The 23235-nt window shown below is 37.8% G+C and overlaps 1 protein-coding gene across 1 annotated transcript in view; it reads right to left on the bottom strand.

Annotated features, from left to right (window-relative positions):
• LOC134789629 (armadillo repeat-containing protein 3-like) overlaps nucleotides 1–15338 on the bottom strand; it is a 30995-nt gene extending 15657 nt beyond the window's left edge. Inside the window, exons 1-3 of the mRNA XM_063760205.1 lie at nucleotides 15195–15338; nucleotides 13737–13858; nucleotides 12174–12279 (exon numbers count right to left, since the gene is read on the bottom strand). Coding sequence (XP_063616275.1) covers nucleotides 12174–12279; nucleotides 13737–13858; nucleotides 15195–15338 — 372 coding nt within the window. The remainder of the gene's footprint in view (nucleotides 1–12173; nucleotides 12280–13736; nucleotides 13859–15194) is intronic.
• Between the last annotated feature and the right edge of the window lie 7897 nt (nucleotides 15339–23235).

The following is a 23235-nucleotide window of genomic DNA, read 5'->3' as shown; positions in this document are numbered from 1 at the left end:
TGTTTTACAAGGGGGCAAAGTTGTTGTTTAATCGCTCGTGCTAATACCTATAGATACCCGAGCAAGCGAAAGATTCCAAAATTGAACCACGAGTATAGCGAGTGGTTCGATAAATGGAGTCTTGAGCGTTGTGAGGGTTTCAAAGCACGAGGGTTAAACAAAATGAGGGTTAAAGAAAATATTAACTGTAAGATATCAAACTAAATCAAATCCAAATTAAGGTTATTAAATTTTTATTTGATATTCGGCCTAGTCGGCCAATTTACCGAATATTCGATATTATACCTAAAAATAAATATTACCACAAACCACTATACTTTATTTTAGCATGTTTTCTTAGAAAGATTTTAAATACGAAGGACCCTGTTTTTGAGAATTTCTTGATTACAAATTATTTTATTTTATTTTTATCATCGATCTAATTGGATTGACTCTAACTTCATTCACTATTTCTGAGCAACAAAAGTTAAATCTTAGCAAATGCTGTGCTGGCATCGTCTTGGGTCGTCCCATTCGTTTTTTGTCAAGTTCTTAAATTAGTGCTATTCTGCTTTCGTCACGCATTCTACATTCGTCAAGTTCATCGGTGGTCTTTTTCATATTTGGTTGTTTGTTTGCCTTTTTCTTATTTCGGCTTATTCCGGTATTCGTCATCATCTTCTTTGGGCATGTTCGATGCTATTCAATTTCTTTTTTTTTGTCTCATTCGTTATTCGTCCTATCGTCTTTGGTCTTATTCTAATTTCGTATTTTTCTTATTTAGGCTCTTTTGAAATTTGGACATATTCTTTATTTGTCCCATTCAATATTGGTCCCGTTCGATATTCGTCCCATTCAGTCACAATTCACATCTAAAAGGGGAACGAAAATTTGATTATTTTTGCGCTACGGCCCACGGTTTAGGAGTTACAGCCTTATAAAGTATTTTTTTTTGTTTTTTTTTGTTTTTTTTGTTTTTTTTTTTTTTATATTTATCTACTTCCGTACTTTTATTTGTCATTTAAAGGGTCGTGAACACATCTTTAAAACCCTACCTTATAGTTGTCAAGACAAGTCTTTAATCTATTCCCTAAAAAAGCATTTGTGCATACACGCAGTATCTTTTTGGCACTTTTTCGAAACTTTGTGTAATGACCACTTAAAAATATTGTATAAAAAAATACTTAATAAGGCTGTATCTCCTAAACCGTGCGTCGTAGCGCAAAGATAATCAAATTTTCGTTCCCCTTTTAGATGTGAAATGTGAGTGAATGGGATTAAAGCACTAATTAAGGCGACGGTAGCGGTGGGTAAAATTTCAGATTCTGTCAATTTACCCCATTTCACACACAAGCGCACTTCACGCACACTACCTCACTTTACTGGGACAGGTCAGCGACCCATCACGTTTTTTTAAGATTGGACTTTTAGTTTAGTATTGACCACTAGCCTCCTTTGAGGGTAAAAGCGTTCCATTGAAAGATGAAAGAGAAACAATGCATTTAATCTTGCTTTCCTTGTCTGTTCATGTCACACGTGACGTACCTATTTAATTCATTTGATTGTTGACTGTTTTACTACCTAATATTGCTTTGTCGAGATACGCGTTTTGTACAATTAAAGCGAATAAAACAAGATGTCATTAAGTCAGATGTAAAATTTTATTTACTACTCTATACGGTTTTTCATAAGGTGCAAAATCCATTCAATAGGAATTTAAATAAATAAAGTTTCAGCAGGGTGGCAATTCCATTTTGGCGGATAAAGCGAAACAGAATAGTTCTATCGAACCTGCTTACCAATTTTCACGAGAATCTGTTGAGAAATGTGATCTGCAAAGGAGAACATACAAAAGCATTTTAGCCCAAGCTGAAACGGAGACCCTTGCTAACGCTCGGCCAATGATGGTTTAGGTACACCTATAAAAAATGGTTGACCCTGCTGTAATTTTAATATCTTTATATTTCAACCGGTATAGTTTTACCTTCAAAAATAATCGGTATCGCTAAACAATAGCGGTACCTTACTACTTATACGTTCACGAAATCGGTATCTGCATAACTTGATTGTTAGTAAACTAACCTGAAAAATAATCTCAAAATCACCGAAACATTTATGTACAGTCACCTGCAATAATATGTTACGTCATTAGCGCCAACTTTGCCTCCAGGGAAACTTTGCCCAAAACGACAATTTTAAACAAATTCGTTAATGTAGAAAAAAATATAATAGTTATGGCCACCCTGCTATTTTTAGTAGAATATAGGTTATATTTCTGACAAAACTATATACCAAACTTGTGCATAACTTGACTTGGGAATTTTGAGTTTGAGCGAGTTGTCTAATATAGGGTATATTTCAACGGGCAAAAAATTTATAAATAATAAATGCAAGTAGAAAAAATTGAGAACCCTTTGACAAATATTTCCGGGTTTGAGTTATAACACATGAAGCATAGATTATGTCTATTGAGATTTAAACTAAAAAGGCCTAAATACACAAAAGTTTTAGCGGTGGGCAAAGTAATCCGGTAATTTGGCATCCATACCAACATTGCCCACCACCAAAAACGGATTAGGGTTGTCACTTTCATCTAATTTACCCAACTTCGCAAGTAAAAGAAGGTTATGTTTGTACACTAAAATAAGTTTATAAATATATACTGTATTTAATTTGTCTTATTATCCTTTATTTAGATGTTTTATCCCGTTAACGAATGAAAAACACAACAAAAATCTTATTTTTGGCCATTAAACTATTGTAACAGATTTTCTCAAAAGTGACAACCCTAGCCTTTGTATAATGCTTAGGCGAGCCTTATTTGGAAATGGGCAAAAACGGGTAGGCAACATTGCCCAGCAAATTTATTTTAAAGTTTTTACACTTATCGCTAAGTTATTAACAGGGAATGGTAGGATTGCCCAAATTGACGTGGGCAATGTTGGCGAAAACCCCGGATATCTTTGCCCGCCCTCTAAAACGCAAAAAAATGGGTAAAAAATATATTTTTTTTCAAATAAACTGATGCGTTTGATCACAATGGACGTGCTGAGCAAAAAAGTCATATGATGTGATGTTTTTTGAGAAATTCGTTTAAAAAAAAAAGCGGACAAAGTTGGTGATAATGACGGTACCTACTCTTCGAACGCCGCAAAAATATGTGACATGTTCTTATGGTTCTACAAATAAGATCGTGTCAGATATTTTTGCGGCCTTCGTTGTGTAACATAAATTGCAGGCGACTGTACATTTGGAATAATTATTTTATTTAGTTTCAACGAAAGTTTCAAGTTTAGTACGAAAATACTTCAGATATGCAATATGCACAAAATGTAGACCTAATCGATATAAAACATTGCTTTTTATAGGTAATTTATAAAACATTCGATACATAGGTATACATAACAATAACTAGAGCGCCATTGGCCTGTAAGCTTCATCTCGGTCTCCAAAGCCGCAAAAACTCGCTAGTACTTTCAGAGAACAGCACGTACACGCATTATACATATAGACGGAACGAACGGCATAATCATTATCATTTATTCGTCGCAATCCATGGTATTACAGATCTAGGTACAAGACTTTCAGGTATTACTTATACGAATTACATAACTCTTCCTGTTAATAGGCAATATTTTAAGATAAAACTTGTATAATATAATACAAGATTACAATTGTCATCAAAATTAATTGACGTACAGAAGTCAAATACGTTTTTAAACTGACGCAAAATGATACCAGCATAATAAAAATTTATCCCAATCAGTAAAGATGAGTCTTTAAACTTTTTTCATTTTAGGCGAGTTTTGAAGGAACATAATACTTAAATTCGACTGTAATCGTATTGTTTTAAGATAGTTTACTGCGGTTTTCAACCATTATAACAGCAAATCAAATTTAAATGAGACGCGAGCAGATATTTATGTACCCTATTTTTTGAAATACAATTTATCTACTGGTATACTTTCTCGTGTGCGTATATGATTTAATGTCAATATAATTGTCAAAAGCAAGAAAATCAAGCTGTCATTTTCATTTGAAGAAGTACACGTGTGCTCCGGTGTAGCCCCAACGGGCATCTGACTTGAAGAAGAATTTTGAGTGATGTCGTCAATGTATGGAAATTGTTCGAAAGTTTACATTTGAGATTGAATTTCTGTGTTGTCTTTGTGAGTAAAAATATAAATCGATAATAAATTGGTAGCTGAATTATCTAGCTTTCAGAATCATACAATAATTCAATTACTGTCAAAGACAAAATTGTTTTGCTTCTGTCTCAAACGGAACTCCATATTTTGATTTTTTGATACTTTTAATGTCGATTTGTAGAGAATAACAGCAAATTAAAAATATAATGGCACAAAGAGTCGGTACACGGTTTCTTCGTGAACAAATTTACGTGCAATGCAAATATAATGCAATTATTAAACATTTATTGAACAAATTATGGTTACAAAGTGAGGTCTAAATCGAAAACGTCATATACCGGCCCCTTAAACAACTGTACCGATATTCGAAACCTAAGAATAATATTGAGAGTGGCAACACCGTTTGTAGGTCGCATTGTCCTTTTCTAGCATATACGTCTCTCTCTCTCACACACTCCCACCACAGCAGTTTTGCTTTTGACAGTTACACAAGGCAAATTTTAAAGTCATTGGCTTGCTGTTTTTCCATCTGGAAGGTCGTGAAGCTAAACTGCTGGTGAGTTTTTGAATTTGTACCCCAGTTTAGCTGACTATATTGAAAAACAGTTTCTAACGGCTTTTGCCGTTCGAAATAAATATTTAAATTTAGTTGTCCGATATACTATCTAGCAAATAAAAACGATCCGGAATAGTGATGTGCAAGTGTTTTCAAAGGCTGCCTGCGCGCAAAAGCGTGCACGTGTCACCATTATAATTTAATTTTATACCTACATTAAGTCTCTTCCGAGTCTTGTTAGTTTAAATCTTTGTGTGTGTATAATAAAATAACGGTTGAAATTATAATACTTAAATGGTGATGTGTGGAGGCATACCCTTCAGTTTTCAAGTGATTTGTGTTTTCGAATACGAAAGGATCGGATAGTTAATACGTGTTAAGTAGAACCTATGTATTAAGGTAGAAGTTTATAGACGTGTAGGTTTTACCTGCCCAAGTATCTATCAGCAATTTGTCTTTTTATCCCGTTCCGGGTTAATATAATATTGCAAAATTATTTTTTTTTGATAATTAAATTGCTGATAAATAAGTGTACCCGCTTAGGAGTCGACGAAGCCCCGCCTTCGCGGGGCTTCTATTTCCGCTCTGAGGGTCACAAGGTAACGAACAATTCTACATCGCAAACATTGCATTTATTTTTGTGGAAAGTGAGTACTTCGGCAGTACATAAACTTAAATCTGACTAGAATATATGCTTGTGTTATTTTGGCAAAGAGAGAGATTAGCATGGCTCTGCGCAAGAATGACATGCGAAATCGTGAAGTATTTCACTCTTCTACCAACTTATATCTCTCCAACTAGAAAAAAAAAAAGGCTACAATGTAGGTAGGTTAAAATGTAGGTACCTACTTAAATAAATAACATAGCAGGTACTTACAGCTTAAAAGGTTAAGGAAAAGAACTCTTGCATGTAGTTGCTATATGTGCTTGTGTTATTTTGGATTTGAATAACTTGATTATTAATTCTATACGTAACTACATACAAGAGGGTCAATTCTTAAGCCTACCTACCTACCTACATAAATAGTACACTTGGCATTAACGATACGGGAATCTTTAGATTGATTCATTGACGAAGACGCATGGTTTGGTTCATATTGTCAAATTATATTAGTTAACTGAAGAGTTAAAGTTTAGTTTTGGCAAATCTGCGCGTCACCGTGAATGACACTTTCGAAAAGTGCCTGTGAAAGCCTGCATAAAGCCTTTCACCTTGTCGAGCAAGGAACCCGCAACTAAGGGAATACTACCCATAAACTCAGGGTATTCGATTTGAATGATATTCTTAAACCTACGTCTGTTATGGTTACACCTGCGTAAGGGGTGCCTAAGAAAATCTTTTATTCGTTCATAAACTAACGTCAAGTTATTTGTGATGAAACCAATATATTATGTACCTATCTAAGGCTGCGCAAGGCTGCCATGTCTCCACCTGCGTAAGGTGTGCCAAAGAATCTTTGATTCATTCACAAACTGACGTCAAGTTATTGATGATGATATTATAACCTATGTAAGCCTGCGCAAGGCATGTCAGACATATTCACAGAAATATAAATGATATGGTCATAACACATGCGAGCAAGTAAGCCACAATCAGAAAAATATTACAAAAATGAATTTGTAAATATCTCTTTTTAGAGAAAGTAAAAAGGGTTCTAACAAAATCAGTCGAAATAGGCAAGGCTTTGTTATTAGTTTTCATTTTTGTTTACCAAACTATTCTAAAAGGGTCCCAAACACCCTATTGGCTAAACCCAAAATTGGGCTAATTAACTGTGGTAAAAGTGAAAACTGCTTTCCCTTTACATTACATTTCTAAAATTATAAGGTATAAAATAACCTAAGATTCCAGGCCTATCTCGACTCATTTTTATTTTAAAGATGAAAAAATCTTTGCACCCTAATATAAAATTGTGGTCTGGAGACGCTTAGCCTCATAACTTGGGCGGCATAGAGAATACTAAGCGATTTAGTCACCTAATATCGATTATAAGCCCAGGCAGAATATTGATAATTAGAATCAGGAGTGGTCAATCCACCAAGGTCCAGACAATCTGTGGACTCCAATTTAATCAGACTATGTAAGCTCACGACAGTGCTTATGGTTCCATTCTGAAATAAGCTATGTTTACAATATAATTCAAATTATATTACTCATGGTGTGAAACAAACAGCCTGCTCAAGGTGTACAAAGGGTCCGATTAACGGCCCTATGAATATCTAAAAAACCTTTGAAGTCTAGGCCTGCTAAGGCAGACTAGAAATAAATACATATGATCTCAATGTAAGAGCAGCTCACAGTTGCATAAATTATATTTGCTTCGAGAGCACTAGACTTTCAGTTAACATGTTTACGAGTACCTACCTATGTACACGACATGACCAAGGTTACCTACCTATTTAACTATTATATCCCTGACTGCCATGGTATAGGAAAATTATCATGTGCTGGCGGTGCTGCACAAGCATGTTTGAAATAAAATATACAAAACTGGCCTGACGGGCGTTTATCAATTATGTATTTTACACCTTGTGTCTGTATTGTGACGTGACCCAGGAAATTTTAAACCACCTGTATCGTAAGTGCTCCTATGCACGGATTAAGTTTATTTTAAACTACCCATGCCCTAACCTCAAGGGCAAGTGCTTCTATGCACGGACTAGATACTGTTATCACTTAATTCACTTATCATGACTTGTCATAGTTTGATACTACACGTTTAACAAATTTAAGACCGTGGAATGTACCCACTACAAAAAGGTTATTAAAAACAGTGACTGAATGGTTTGCACGAACGGTTCTAGCACAACTTCTGGGCGGTCACGTCTAGGGCATGACCCTCTAGTTCTCAATTTATACATAATTATAACATTGTGATACTGTTCGCTTTGCACAATAAAATAGGGAAACAGAAGCACGCCTTGCGAAAAGGCGAAGCTATTTTGAAACGCGAAACTTTTCAAAAATAGATTGAAATATATGAATATGTCTTTGATGTGGAACATGTACACCCAAACAAATGCAGTCATTTATTATATGTTAGCAAAACTCTGGCAAAGTGTTAGTCTGTCTGTACAGTGTAACCTGAAGGCATCAATGAACAAAAATCTCTTGAAACATGGTGGATTAATTAATTTACACCCCGTCTGTGTCTTGCTCCTACCAAATCCACAAGTTAAGGACCTCAACCTATCTAGGTACCCTTCTTGCTCGAGACCTGAAAAAATGTTCACAATAATCTCATGCAGTCAAGTGTCGGAAAACTAGGTCCACACACTTAGCGCTACCGTGAATATATATCTAAGAAGTCTGTATACTGCCTTCCAGGAGGCGGGATGTTAATAGACTAGCCTATATCATAGGCCAGAGATATAGTATACAAAAGCACACTGGCCCAAATCCAGTAATATTATAATTTCAGAATATAAAATAATTGACAATTCTGCGTATATTTGATATCAAAAAGTTACAGTTATCCTTAGTTCATAAGGAGGATAAGTATACATAAATATCAAATAAATTCGACAAAGTGTTGACTCTAGCATTGGATGAAATAGGTCCCTCTTAAAGGGCCTCTGCGCTGTTGGCTTTGGGCCCACGGGTGCCCGGCAAAAGGTCGGGGACCCCATGGTTCCGCACAGTTATTGCAAATAATGTAAAATCACTAAATTAACACACAAATCTGCATTTTGGTTAAAACACATGCGATGAGCTAAGGTTTCGAATTAAGTACCTTATTCTTAATAATTTACACACTGGAAAGAGGAAACTGAATATTCGGAACTATGCAATGTCTATGAATGGTTTACATAAATTAAGCCACTTTAGCGTTCAGAACCAATCAAGCTTATGTCTACCTACTAGTAGGCACCAGATAAGGTAAACTACTCTTACTGCATATATATAAATTAATGAGTACAATTAAGGTCACTTGATGATAGCTAAACATGAATATAAGCAGAATGAGCCTGCACCTATACAAATATCATTGATAAGGTTCTGTGGCATTTCTAATTAACCATTTGAATGCCAGGAGCACCAAAAAGCGTCATTATCATTACTAGTCGTGCCAACATGAGTGTTATGTTATGGCTTAAGCTCTCAAAGTAACCTTCACAATTTTAAGTAAGGTTTGTTTAGGTACATTCGCTCGCGTTCGCATTAGTGAAGCGTACAAAGGATTAAATGCATTTTATAGCTATAACCAAGTATATAGCTCACAGCACTGACTCACGGTCATTAAAGGAATTTAGTAATTCCCTATGACGTTTTAGTAAGTAGGTACCCAATATTAACTTTGTGGGAGTGATAGTGAATTATAACGAATATTTTAAATATTCGTCTACTCAATCCCGAGGGATTCTGGAAATAAGAAAGGTCTTGTCCTTGTTATATTCCTGCAACTGCTTACTTTACTAGATAATTATTATCAAATATGTTAATAATTGGGAGTTATAAATAAAAACTACTCGAGTACTTTATGACTTTATTCTTTTCATACTTGAATTACTTACATCACTCCTTATCACAGATGTTGTATGCTCCTTAAAGAGTAGACTGACTTATCTCATCTTCTTTTACCTAGTTTTCACATACATATAATTAAGTATAGCACCATTGTGGTGACTTACTTTTTCTCTTTGAACATTTATAAGTACATTAAGTACGTATATGAAATGTAAAGTTAGTATCATAATATAATGGTATATCAAATTGTATGCTTTACTATAATAAACACCTCTCTCCTCACAGGTGTTAAAATAAAGGGTGTACTACATAATTAATTAAACACTCGTAATATAATAATATTACATATACATAATAAGTACATGTATAATCAGTAATCACATTGGCTTGGCGTCTTCCCACCACCAGGCGATAACAAACACGTCTCAATATTATTCTTAGGTTTCGAATATCGGTACAGTTGTTTAATGACAGCGTTTTACGCAAAAATAAAACGCTAATTAAATAACTTACCATATTCGAAACCTAAACTTTTAATCCTGCCTGGTGTAAATATGTATAATTTTGAGACAATGACTTTAAAATTTGCCTTGTGTAACTGTCAAAAGCAAAACTGCTGTGGTGGGAGTGTGTGAGAGAGAGAGAGACGTATATGCTAGAAAAGGACAATGCGACCTACAAACGGTGTTGCCACTCTCAATATTATTCTTAGGTTTCGAATATGGTAAGTTATTTAATTAGCGTTTTATTTTTGTGTAAAACGCTGTCATTAAACACAAGTGTAATTTTTAAATAAAAATAAGAAAAATTAAAAAGACAATCAACAAAATATATGGCCACAGATGACAAAGCCTACCAGCGAAAGTGACGAATGAAGAATATGATAGAATACAGAATAAGACTAATTAAGAACTTGTCAATAACCGAATGGGACCGACAACGAACGTGGCGAAAAAAAATTGACGAATAATGAATGAGACTGATAACGAGTTAGACTAAGATCGAACATGGCCTAAGAAGATAATGACGAGTACCGGAATGAGCAGGAATAAGAAAAAGGCAAACAACAAATATGACCAAAGATGCTCTAGTTTCCTAGGATAGCGGTGCCGTCACATACCCAAGTAGCATTGCAAGCTGTATATAAGCTGTATTAAAGTTTATTTGTATACTATAAGCTGTACAGTTAGGCTGTACAAAGGCTGTATAAGCGCTTATACAGCCCTTATAAGTAAAAAAAGGGCCCAAATTATACAGCCTTTGGCGTTATTAGAGCTGTAGAGTAGCTGTATAAGCAATACATAAGCTGCATAATAGCTGCATTACAGCTATATTTCGGTGTAACAAAAAACCTTGACACTACAGATAATCTCTTATAAGTACGATATAAGAATATAAGTTTTAAATGAGTTATAAGAAAGAATTACAAGAGAATAATAATCATTTAAGAAACTAAAACGTCTTAATCTTGTTCATTCGTAATATAGTAATGGCGACAATAAAGTGTTATAGTGGATGGTAAAAGTAAAAGTAAATATTATACAGGACTTGAATGGAATATTACATTATTGGTAAGTGCGGATTATTATTTATTGTGAACCTGTGTATCTTTTCTGGCAAAATATTTACGCGCCTGCAAAATAACAAAGAGAAACCATAAGGAAAATATCAAAAATCGGTAAAGTTACTGTTTGTTTTTAAGGTTAGAGTATCAAAAATATTTATAAATATTAATTCTAAGGCTAAACAATTTATTTTAGCTGGTAATCATAACACGGCGTTAGTCTGCGAAATATTTGCAAGTATTTCTTAAATTATATTTACAAATACGTTTTTATTTATTTATTGTAAAATGGCGACAATTTTTAAACAGCCTACAGGATAGTTGGAGAGCATTATAATCTTAGTAGCTGTGCTGTGTAATAAATGGAGTGTCTTTTACAGCTTTTGTAATTTAAACAGCTTTATAATAGAATATTTGTATTCGTTTGGCTGTATTTGGTTCTCCGTACATAAGTTATAATTCTCTTTAGAGATCCGTATAACAAAAAAAAAACCTGTACTGTAACTGTCATATATTCCTTTAGTTTTATAATACACTTATTTTCAGAAATCATTACACTACTATACTTATACGAGTGTAAAATTACGCCAAAAGATTGTTATAAGCGACTCTATCAGTAATACAGAAAAAAGCTGTACTATAGCTGCCATTTATTCATTTGGTTTTATAATACCCTTACAGACAGAACTTATACAACTACTATTCTTATAGGAGAGTAAGATTACGCCATAAGAAATAGCTTTAAAACGGGGTTGACAGATACATTTGTACAGCTACAAGTGCCAAGTGATACTACAATACAGCCTGTATACAGCTTTTACGATAAAATTAGCTTGTAGTGTTTCACAACACTTAATGTTTTAAAACGGAGTTGACAGATACTTTTGTACAGCTAAAAGTGCCAAGTGTTACTACAATACAGCCTGTATACAGCTTTTACGATAGAATTAGCTTGTAGTCTCTCACAACACTTTTAGTTTTATAGTAGATTCTTTATATTCTGATAAAGCACCCCATGCTTCCGCAGAATCCTTTATAATGATTTTATACAGCTTGAGCTGTATAATGTCTGTAAAGTACCTTTTATACAGCTTAAATCTTTTCTGACACTCTTATACGTCCCTTAAATCACTCTAAGTTCTTAATTGGCTGCTATATTGATGTTGCCGACACTTCCATGCTACTTGGGTAGCGGCCGTCTCCATACAAATACTACGACGTCCATATTTAGCTGTATTATTTAGTATGGAGACGGCCGCTATATGATGGCACCGCTATCCTAGGAAAACCGATCTTAACTCCCAAAAAGCTTTGGCGCCTCATTTTTTGAATATATGTATATGACGTGTTGACGAGATATACATTTCTTCGCGTCTGCGCGGAAACAAATAAGCATCGGTACGAGTGTAAATACTTTTTGGATCATGCTGAGAATCTGACTTATTTATTGAGAGTTACCTTGACCAACATGTGCGCGATCTTCTTCACGTTCTGCGGGTCTTCCAGCACTTGCTCTCGGCCACGCGGCAGTTGGCAGAGCTGCGCTAGAGCTTTTAGCGCGAACCTGGGGCAAACATACGTATAGATTCAGAATTTAAGTAATTTATTTTACAATGCATATGCTCAGAAACTGGTACTTTTTGTGGGACAACATAGACATAGAAAGTGCCACTTTATAGTTTTTTATAGAACAGTTTCGTGTTGTATCAAGGTAATATTTTAACAACTAAGTACAATTGAAGAATTATAATTTTCATCCTAATCAAGTATAATCAGTAAAACATTTATTAAGATACTTAAATTCTTGATAGACTATGTGTGTGTATAAAAACAGATAAATTATTGATATTTCTGAAAGTTTTAAAATAAATAAGTATGTGTTACATTTATTATACTTCTACATAATTCATAATAATTTATTTATTGCATCCATGGTTGTTACATTGGTGTTACATAGTAATAGTGAGTTTCACATGGACCCTGGTAGGGCACAGCAATAGTCTTAGAACTAAATTATGCTAGGTATTCGACAGTATTTATATAATTATTATAAAATTAGGTCTTTTAACAATGGTTAAGATATTGTAATTTAAAACTTTATAGTAATGAATGTCTAGGAAATATTATTGATAATTAAAATTAACGTTGAAATTGTAGTGTAAGTAGGTATATAATATTAATTTATTTAATAGTCATGTCAAGAATAATTTTATGTCACACAATGTTTAATAATAAGTGGTAAAAAATAAATGAGTTAAAAATAATAAAAAAAATAATAAAGTGAGTAATAATTAAAACTAATAACATTCGTGATCATTTTTATCTTCCAAGAAATCATTCAATTTATAGTAACACTTGTTAACTAATAAGTTCTTCAACAGTTTATTGAATTGTTTATCTGATGTCTGAAGTTTAATGTCGTCGCTGAGTGTATTATATATTTTGATGGCCATCATTTTTGGACTTGTTTTGTGTAGCTGTAGTTCTGAACGTTCGGGTGGCGCCAGGTTATGCTTATATTATCTACTTTGGTATCGTCGAGGACGGTCGGCAAATTTTGGAAAAAAATGAGGATATTTTCTGACGAACTTGCAAATTTCAAATATGTAGATTGATGTTAATGTCAGGATTTTATATTTCATAAAATAGGGTCTACAACTATCTGGTACTGTAATATTAGCTAGTGTTCGTATGCATTTTTTTTGAAATAAGAATATTTCCTCTATATCTGTACTGTTTCCCCAAAGGATTATCCCGTAATTAAACCACGAAAAGGCGTATGCGTAGTAAGCCGCCAGGGCGCATTCGAAGTTCGTTGATCTTTTTAATTCTCTAAGAGCGTATATAAATGTCGAAAGTTTACTGGATAATTTTTGGATATGCATACTGCGCAGCGCTCTCATTGGTTGGTCTTATTACTATTTCTTTTTATTTGACATTAAAGAAAATAGTCCGTATCGTACTATGGCAAACATTAAGACCCCACTGAAATGTTTCTTTTCTGCGAAGAAGAAGACGAACCTGCGAACATGTAGCTCACGGTGTTCTATATGTGGTAAGATGTAGTGGATCGCGTTCATATTGAATAGCACGTAGCGGTTCTGAATATCTTGGGAGGAGAACTTTGTTATCGCTCGAAGTGTCTGCAAGAAAGAAATTGTAGTTCTAGGCAATTTTCAATTAAATAATGTACAATTATGTGTTGGTAGGTATTTGTTCCCATTTTATAAACTTGAGATGGAGATTTTTCCTCTTTTCGTAATGGACAATTTTCGATTTTCCGAGAATATTACCAACTTTTAAACAGAATTTAACCCTGATCGGTTGCCATGACTAGGTAGTAACACCCATAGAGTTATATATTTGACAGAGGGAATGTCACTTAAGACAAACTGTGACACTGCAATGGCGGACGGTTTGAAAGTGTGCGTGTAGACGAGTGATACCATGTAACACAAATTCTTCCCTAATGGTGAAACAATTATTGTCAATATCGTCCTTGTTTTCAAATATTAAAATAGGACAGTTTTACGTTAGACAATAAAAAAAGTGTGTACCTAACTGATTTTATAGGTCTTGAAAATGCGCATTGTTGCACAATTACTTTGTGCAAATATTATTTTCAATACCTAATGATATTTAACTTGTAACATATCTGGTTTTAAACAAAAAATAAATATAAGGTAAATGTACTAGTGCTCGACATGTTAATGCCCAATAGATGACACCTTGCTGTCACCTCTATTGACAATGACTTAAGTCTCAAGTTGACATGTACTGCACTGGGACCGCGTCGAGCACCATGAGTATGTTTACCTTACGTAACAAATAAACGTTAGCTATCAAAAATGATTCATGTAAACGTCTTTAATTTCCTTATTATCGGGAAATTACCATACCGACCTAGTTTGAAATGCAAAATCAATAATTTAGCTATTTACCTAAATGTCCTAAATGATCTCTTATATACATAATAATTTAATAAGAAGGGCATCAATTACCCTACTTTCGGGAAATTACCCTATTCAACTTACTGGTCACACTCCTGTTTCGCATTTATAAACAATGAAATATGGAGATTTCATGTACTATACCGTGATAATTGATAAAATTAGCTGTGGAAAGTTATTCCGTCACTTTTTTTCTTTCGATCGGTACAATTCTTGCAGGATTTAACTACGCATGCCGGCATATTTTATATTTTTTCTTGGACAAATTTACTTCACTGACGTTTTGATCCGTCTGACGGCAAATTGGTGGATGAGGGCATTGAGATAACTGGCAATGTGTGTGTGTCACGCGTAAATACTAGGAAATTGGTGGATGATGGAATCACAGTTTTTGTCTTAGCAAAACTACGTCCGTAGTATTCTAGGTCCATGGTAACACCTATAGCTAGCAATACGGTTACTAGGTGGGTTTTTGGAAAAATGGATTTCAAACTATAAACTGTGAAGATACAGGTCGGTAACATGTTACCTGACATAGTATCTCCGGTTCAGTAGACTTCAAAAGCAGTATTGAAGTGTGAACACTCTCCGGTATTATCGAATATGCGTGGAAAGTTAGGTCTTTCTTCTCCGCCGACCGTTTATCTCGTTCCTTTTGCGAAAGCATTGCCATTATCAAAGTGAATACAAAAAACTAAAATCAAAAATCAGTCCTAACTGCGGTGTGTCAAAAAGGATAGAACACTATTCTGTGTGTCAAAAATTATAATAAAAAAAGGTTGGAATTATTGTATTAAAATTAAATCAGCCGTGTGTCAAAAAGAATAGAACTATGGAAGGTAGAGGGGGTTAGTATCAATTCGTCTAAAAAAGCAGCTGGTCTAAGTAGCAACTGGTCTAAAAAGCTGCTGGTTTAAACAGCAAATTGTCTAAAGCACAGATAGTCTTATTAGCCTGTGGTCTAAAACACAGCTGGTCTAAGTAGCAACTGATCTAAAACGCAGCTGGTCTAAATAGCTAGTAGTCTAAAAAGCAGATTATCTAATTAGCAAGTGGTCTAAAACGCTGCTATTCTCATATATATTATACTACTCTTTGCCCCTATTCCACCACGATGACAGGTGTGACAATTCTGAAAACCAAAGTTGCATACAGTCCGTGAGATCTTAGAAGAACCTTCGTAATTTAGAAAAAGACTTCGGTTATCGGCGGTAACGTACGAAGGTGATACTGCTGTTCTGCTTTCTTAATAGCTGATAAAACTTTTTGAAGTTATCGTAAAAAGTTAAGTGGACAATTAGCATCAACATAAAATAAACCCTAATCTAAAGGCACTTAAATTAAATTTCGCTAGATGACTATATTGTGATTAGACTTATTGTCATAATTTAAATAAAATGGAATCAGAATTTGAATTTCGACCGGAGGTAAATTTGAAAACAGAATGTCATCTCACCATGTATCGCTTCTGGAAGAAATTATATAGAGCTGAGAATACCTATCGCATATTGGATTTTCTTCGATCATACAATCAGACGTGGCACGCACACGCATTAAAAGACGTATTATTACTGGGAGTGTCGATGGACGAATGAGTAGAGGGCGTGCACCCAGACGATGGACAGATGTGGTCCAAGACGTTACCAGGACTTCACTCCAGGCAACTATACAAATGGCTGAAGATCGAACGGCCTGGAGAGCAGTGACAGAAAGAATAGCCCAATAAAGTCACGTCCCTCAGTCATGAGGTCACGACCAAGAAGAAGGAGAAGTAGATTTGAATTTATAATATAAAAGTAAAACTTCAAGATTAGAAAATTGCGTTAATATTACCATTTTTAATGCTATGGTGTGAGCCTATCATCATCACTATCGGAGTCATGTGTATCAATTATAAATTGGTCACTGTAGTTATCAATTCTATTTTCGTATTTACGGAAATTTTCTTCACATTTAACTGCGTGCTGACAAACTTTTCGCCAGTCTTCCGGACCGATCATATTAACCTTTTCTTGGAGAAGATTCCTGATCCTTGTCATGTTCATATCAACATTACGCTGGGCTACAAATTGTTTTATTTGAGCCCATATATTTTCGATAGGGTTAAAATCTGGGTGATACAGAGGTAACCGCAGAACAGAATGACCATGTTCAGCCATTATTTTATCTATTGAATATTGAATATGTTCTGGTTTGTGTTTTGAGATAATTTCGTAAATATCGGGTTTGTTTAGTCGGGTGTTTACTGGAATGTTGCGAGTTTTCAACCAATCTATCATATCTTGTTTCCGGGTATTAGAATTTGGCATCTTTTCGGTTATGTTCGGTATGTTTGTTGTGATATATTATCAACTACTAGCACGGAGTTTTGCGGCAAATTTGGAATGAGCTGATTTTTAAGCCATTTCTCGTAGTTTTCGCTGTTCATCTCCTTATGATAATCTCCCGTTGTGTCCGTAGATTTATACATAAGCAACGCACCAGGTATAAAACCATTTTCACTGCCGGCATGAGCTATAATAAGACGTTGCCCTTTGGAAATTGGTTTTTTAATCGCTGCGTTGCTAGAGTCTGACCAGCCTTTGCCATTAACGTGCGAGGTGTGTATGTACGATTCATCAATATACACTATTTCTTTTCCTTCTTCTCTACATTTTTTTTATTTTAAATAAAAATTGTGTCCTTTTAAGTCGCACATCACGTTTTTCCACTAAAGTTTTTCGGTTATCTTTGGTTTTGCAATACCGAAATCCCAATTTTCGTAAAATTTTTCGTAGCGTGAACGTAGAACCCTTCTAAAATTTATCGCTTCTATTAATTTCAATCGCAAATTTTTCAAATTAGGGAGTTCTTTGAATCTATAATGAAAGTCATATACCATTCTCCTGATTACGTCGTAATCAAAACTATCTAAATTTAATAAATAATCTTTTTTCGGTCTCTTTCTCTGTGGCGTTTCAAAAGGCATAGATGGAGATTTTTGGTTGGCTTCGTTTAAAATTCTTTTTAAAGTACTTTTTGAAATGCCTGTTGCTTCTATCACCCGGTCTTGAAGTTTATTAAAATATTTACAATTATCGCTCTTCTTAAAAGTTGCCGCTTCCTTCGCAAAATATTTATATACATTATATAGGTACAATTTCCCGCGATTGACTATTTATAGATACTCGTATACCCTTTTTGAAAAGTGTCTCCATTAAAATATTTTTTTTTAAATATCTAATGAAATAATAACGAATATATTATGGTGGTATTAACTGCTCTATATAGTTCAAGACGAGAAAAACGACTGCACACTTTGGGTGTTGGTTGCCACTAATTCGTCAACCAAAGTAATTGAAACTGTCATTTTCTATTACACGATTACGTCGGATTATAGCCGAGACCTCGGAGTAAATATCTATGGAGCGGCCATTAACAGGCGTTCCCCTCTGCAAAAAGATCGCGGCCGCCGGTCAAGGAGGTTATATAAAACTAGTTGCCACACGTCATACACCATTCAGCAAACGTCAGTCTAAGCGGAATGATAGGAGCCGAAAATGCCGAATTGCAGCGTTTTCTCGTGCAAAATGAGATCGGAAACGTCTAGTCTACAAAAAGAACACGTTTCTTATCATATGTAAGTACTATTACATCTAAATATTATCAAATAGTGCATTAACTTTGCAAATAACTAAAAAACATTGTCAATCTGACAGTGATACCAGTGATATGATATTAGATCTATTTTAGGGTAATTCTAAAGAAGACTTTCTAAATATTAATTAGGTACGAGTAGAATTTCTAATAGGAAATATTATGCGAAACTCTGCGTAGGGGGCGCGACTACCACAATCCATCACAATCTGGGGGTCCGCCGCGGAACAAGAAAATTTAAATTTCGTTATCTAACCTGTCTATCACTATTGCATATTTGAGCGATAAAGAGAAAAGAGAAAATTTACTAGCTAGCTTAGTGCTACACTCTGGCGGCAGAACATTGCAGTAATATGCCATATTTGCGTTGCTTTTTGTTATATGTGACGTTCCATGGAAAAAGGTACCTTATGGCGGCCAGCGCTTACGGCCTGACCACGACATTGGTCTAAGGCGACTGGCGGGGCGGCTGGCGGCGCGGCAAACGCGAGCGACCGCCAGGCATGCCACGTACTTTCAGTAGCGGCGGCAGCGACTAGAAGCGGCTGGGACGTAGACGTATTTAAAACATGTTTTTTTTTTCAAAAGTGGCACTTCAGTGCCTAGAATATATTTAATTGTTTGTCAATGGGTCATCATCATCATCATCTCAGCCATAAGACGTCCACTGCTGAACATAGGCCTCCCCCTTGGACCTCCATACGTGCCGGTTGGAAGCGACCCGCATCCAGCGTCTTCCGGCGACCTTAACAAGATCGTCTGTCCATCTTGTGGGTGGACGTCCTACGCTGCGCTTGCTAGTCCGTGGTCTCCACTCGAGCACTTTTCGACCCCATCGGCCATCTTCTCTGCGTGCAATGTGGCCTGCCCATTGCCACTTCAGCTTGCTAATCCGGTGGGCTATGTCGGTGACTTTAGTTCGTCTACGGATCTCCTCATTTCTGATTCGATCACGTAGAGAAACTCCGAGCATAGCCCTCTCCATAGCTCGTTGAGCGACTTTAAGTTTTGAGATGAGGCCGATAGTGAAAGACCACGTTTCGGAGCCGTAAGTCATCACTGGTAACACACATTGATTAAAGACTTTCGTCTTGAGGCACTGAGGTATGTCGGACGAAAAGACATTACGTAGTTTCCCGAACGCTGCCCAACCGAGTTGGATTCGGCGGTTGACCTCTTTCTCGAAGTTGGACCTACCTAATTGGACTACTTGTCCTAGGTAGATGTACGAGTCAACAACTTCGAGTACCGAGTTCCCAACAGAGACTGGGATGGGCACAACATTGGCATTTGACATAAGTTTCGTCTTGTCCATGTTCATTTTCAAGCCCACCCGTTGTGAAACTCGGTTGAGGTCATCGAGCATCATGCTGAGTTCCTCCATCGACTTTGCCATGACTACGATATCGTCGGCAAACCGAAGGTGAGTGATGTATTCGCCGTTGATGTTGATGCCAAGTCCTTCCCATTCCAGGAGCTTGAAGGCGTCTTCCATTACGGCAGTAAACAGTTTCGGAGAGATAACGTCTCCCTGCCTTACGCCTCTTCGCAATGGAATCGCCCTCGTGCTCTGCTCCTGTACTCGGACCGACATGGTGGCGTTACTATACAAACACTTCAACACTTCGATGTACCGATAGTCAATATGGCATCGCTGAAGAGACTCAAGCACCGCCCATGTTTCCACCGAATCGAAGGCTTTCTCATAGTCCACAAACGCTAAGCATAATGGCAAGTTATACTCTTCGGTCTTCTGTATAACTTGCCGCAGCGTATGGATGTGGTCTATGGTACTATAGCCTTTTCGGAAACCGGCTTGTTCGGGAGGCTGGAAGTCATCAAGTCTGTGTTCGAGACGGTTCGTGATGACCCTTGAAAACAGCTTATAGACATGGCTCAGAAGCGTGATGGGTCTGTAGTTCTTCAATAGGTTGTTATCACCTTTTTTGAAGAACAGCACCACCTCGCCTCTATTCCATGTTTCAGGCGTTATGCCCTCGGACAAGACGGAATTAAAGAGCTTCTGGAGGACTTTAAGTACCGGTGTTCCACCCGCTCTCAGAAGCTCTGAAGTGATTCCGTCTTTGCCCGGCGCCTTGTTGTTCTTAAGCTGCTTCAGGGCCATCCTAATCTCGTACAGACTGATGTCCGGGATATCTTCGGTATAATGTCGGGACAGCTTGGCTCTTGGATCTCCTACCAAGCTGTCAACGGGCTTTGCGATCGAAGTGTATAACTGTCCATAGAACCTCTCAATCTCACCTAAAACCTCCGCTTTGCTCGACGCTATGCTGCCATCTTCCCGTTTCAGCTTTGTCAGCTGGCTTTGCCCAATAGACTTGTCCTTTGCGAACACTTTGGAGCCTTGGTTTCGCTCAATAGTCTCTTTAATACGGTTAGTATTAAAGAGACGCAGATCATGTCGCAAGGACTTAGATATACGTCTATTGAGCTGCCTATATGACTCCGCGTCATCGGGAGACTGCAACTGTAGCGAGCGTCGTTCAGCCATGAGGTTTAAGGTTTGCTCGGTCAATTTCTGAGGTCTATCTTTACGGCGGGATCTAAAAAACTTAGACCCTACTGTGTGGACAGTTTCCACTAGCCCGTCGTTGATTTCGTCCACTGAAGCCAAGTTCTCTAGGCAAGCAAAGCGGTTAGAGAGCTCGAGTTGAAAGCTTTCGGGGTTTTGAACATAGGCTCGAGTAGGTCGGAGCGTAGACTTCATCAGGCTGGACCTTTCAAGTTTAATATTGATATTCAGTGTGCCTCTTACGATTCGGTGATCACTACCGGTCTTTACCCTGTTGATCACAGAGACATCACTGAATATCCGTTTCTTGTCGGTCATGATGAAGTCTATCTCGTTTCTCGTGGAACCGTCAGGACTCATCCAGGTCCATTTCCTGTGAGGCGGCTTCTGGAAGAAAGAGTTCATCATGAAGAGTTCCTCTCTCTCCAGAAAGTCGGCCAGCCTCTGACCCCTAGGGTTCCGTTGCCCATACCCAAATTGCCCCACTCTCAACTCATCCCCGCTTCTCTTGCCCAACTTTGCGTTGAAGTCCCCCATAACAACAGTAAAGTAGGTTTTAGAAGTATGTATGGCCCTACTTACGTCCTCATACATAGCTTCTACTTCATCATCGGAGTGTGACGAGGTCGGTGCGTATACCTGAATGACCTTCAGCGAATATCTTTTGGATATTCTGAGTATTAGGTATACCACCCTGCTCGACACACTGTCGATGGTTATTATGTTGTTTACGAGGGACTTGTGAACGAGAAACCCGACACCACCTTGGGACTGTTGGTCGCCCTCCCGGTGGTAGAGCAAGTTACCAGACTTCAGGGTTGTCGTGTCCTCCCCCTCTCTACGGACTTCGCATAACCCTACAATGTCCCAGTGTAACCTGCTCAGTTCCTCTTCCAGCTCGCAGATCTTTTCGTCAGTCCTCATAGTGCGTATGTTGTGTGTTACCAGGGCCAGTCGTCGTCGGGGCGGGTAGCCGGATCTTTGCCGGAGATTCTTAGCACCCCTGACCCCGCTAATGCCCTGACCGCTACCATAGCCAGAGCACCGGGGGTCGCCGGAACCTCGGGGCCGTGGTTCTATTGTGCTCATCATGATGGGGGGTGAATGCCATAATCGCCACGCTTGGCAGGCGGGTTGGCGATCGCAGTCGAGTACACCGAATTTGAGGGACGCTGCTGCCCGTCCACCGGTGGTCTTGGACGTAGTTTAAGTTCTAGTCAATGGGTGCATGGGCTAAATACAGGACGAGAAATTTATTTACATCTAGTTTAGTATTTTATATTATATTGTGTACAGAAAGCACCCAAAAAAAAACGAGTACACGAGAATGAGTGTGGAGACGTTACAACATAATTAAATACGCGAAAGTACATTTAAAATTTCAATAATAAACGCTTCCGTGTCCATGTCGCTCGATAAAAAAACAAAATGTTTTGTTCCGCACGCCACCGCTCGTTCCGTCTCGCCGCCTAGGCCGGTCGCGCCGCTCTAAAGTCGTGGCATCGCCCGCGCTGCCCGATACTAATGTTCGAGTCGCGCGCCGCCCCGCTCGCCGCCGCCGCCGGTCGCCCGGTGCACGCCGCGCGCGTTGCCGCTCGGCGACAAGGCTCGTGGCATGCATTATGCGTCGCCGGGTTATTGTTTTTGCGACTTACCGCCGGTCGCCGCCGCCGATCGCCTTAGACCAATGTCGTGGCCAGGACGTTACGGCCTGGCCACGACATTGGTCTAAGGCGACTGGCGGGGCGGCCGGCGGCGCGGCAAACGCGAGCGACCGCCAGGCATGCCACGTACTTTCAGTAGCGGCGGCAGCGACTAGGAGCGGCTGCGACGTAGACGTATTTAAAATTTTCAAAAGTGGCACTTCAGTGCCTAGAATATATTTAATTGTTTTCAATAGCATCTTGTACAGAAGAGAAGGGGTGCATGGGCTAAATATAGGACGACAAATTTATTTACATCTAGTTTAGTATTTTATATATTGTGTATAGAAATCACCCACAAAAAAAAACGAGTACACGAGAATGAGTGTGGAGACGTTACAACATACTTAAATACGCGAAAGTAGATTTAAATTTTCAATAATAAACGCTTCCGTGTCCATGTCGCTCGAAGAAAAAAACAAAATGTTTTGTTCCGCATCGCACCGCGCGATCCGTCTCGCCGCCTAGGCCTATCGCGCCGCTCGAAAGTCGTGGCATCGCCCACGCTGCCCGATACAAATGTTCGAGTCGCGCGCCGCCCCGCTTGCCGCCGCCGCCGGTCGCCCGGTGCACGCCGCGCGCGTTGCCGCTCGGCGACAAGGCTCGTGCAGTAGCGTGCACAGAGATTTGGGACTGGGTAGGCAAAATTATATCAGAAAACCGGGCAAGTGCGAGTCGGACTCGCGCACGAAGGGTTC

This window comes from Cydia splendana, chromosome 4 (assembly GCF_910591565.1).
Source record: "Cydia splendana chromosome 4, ilCydSple1.2, whole genome shotgun sequence".
Classification (NCBI taxonomy): Eukaryota; Metazoa; Arthropoda; class Insecta; order Lepidoptera; family Tortricidae; genus Cydia; species Cydia splendana.
Note: the sequence above shows the minus strand (reverse complement) of the source record. Positions and strands in the feature narration are given on the sequence as shown.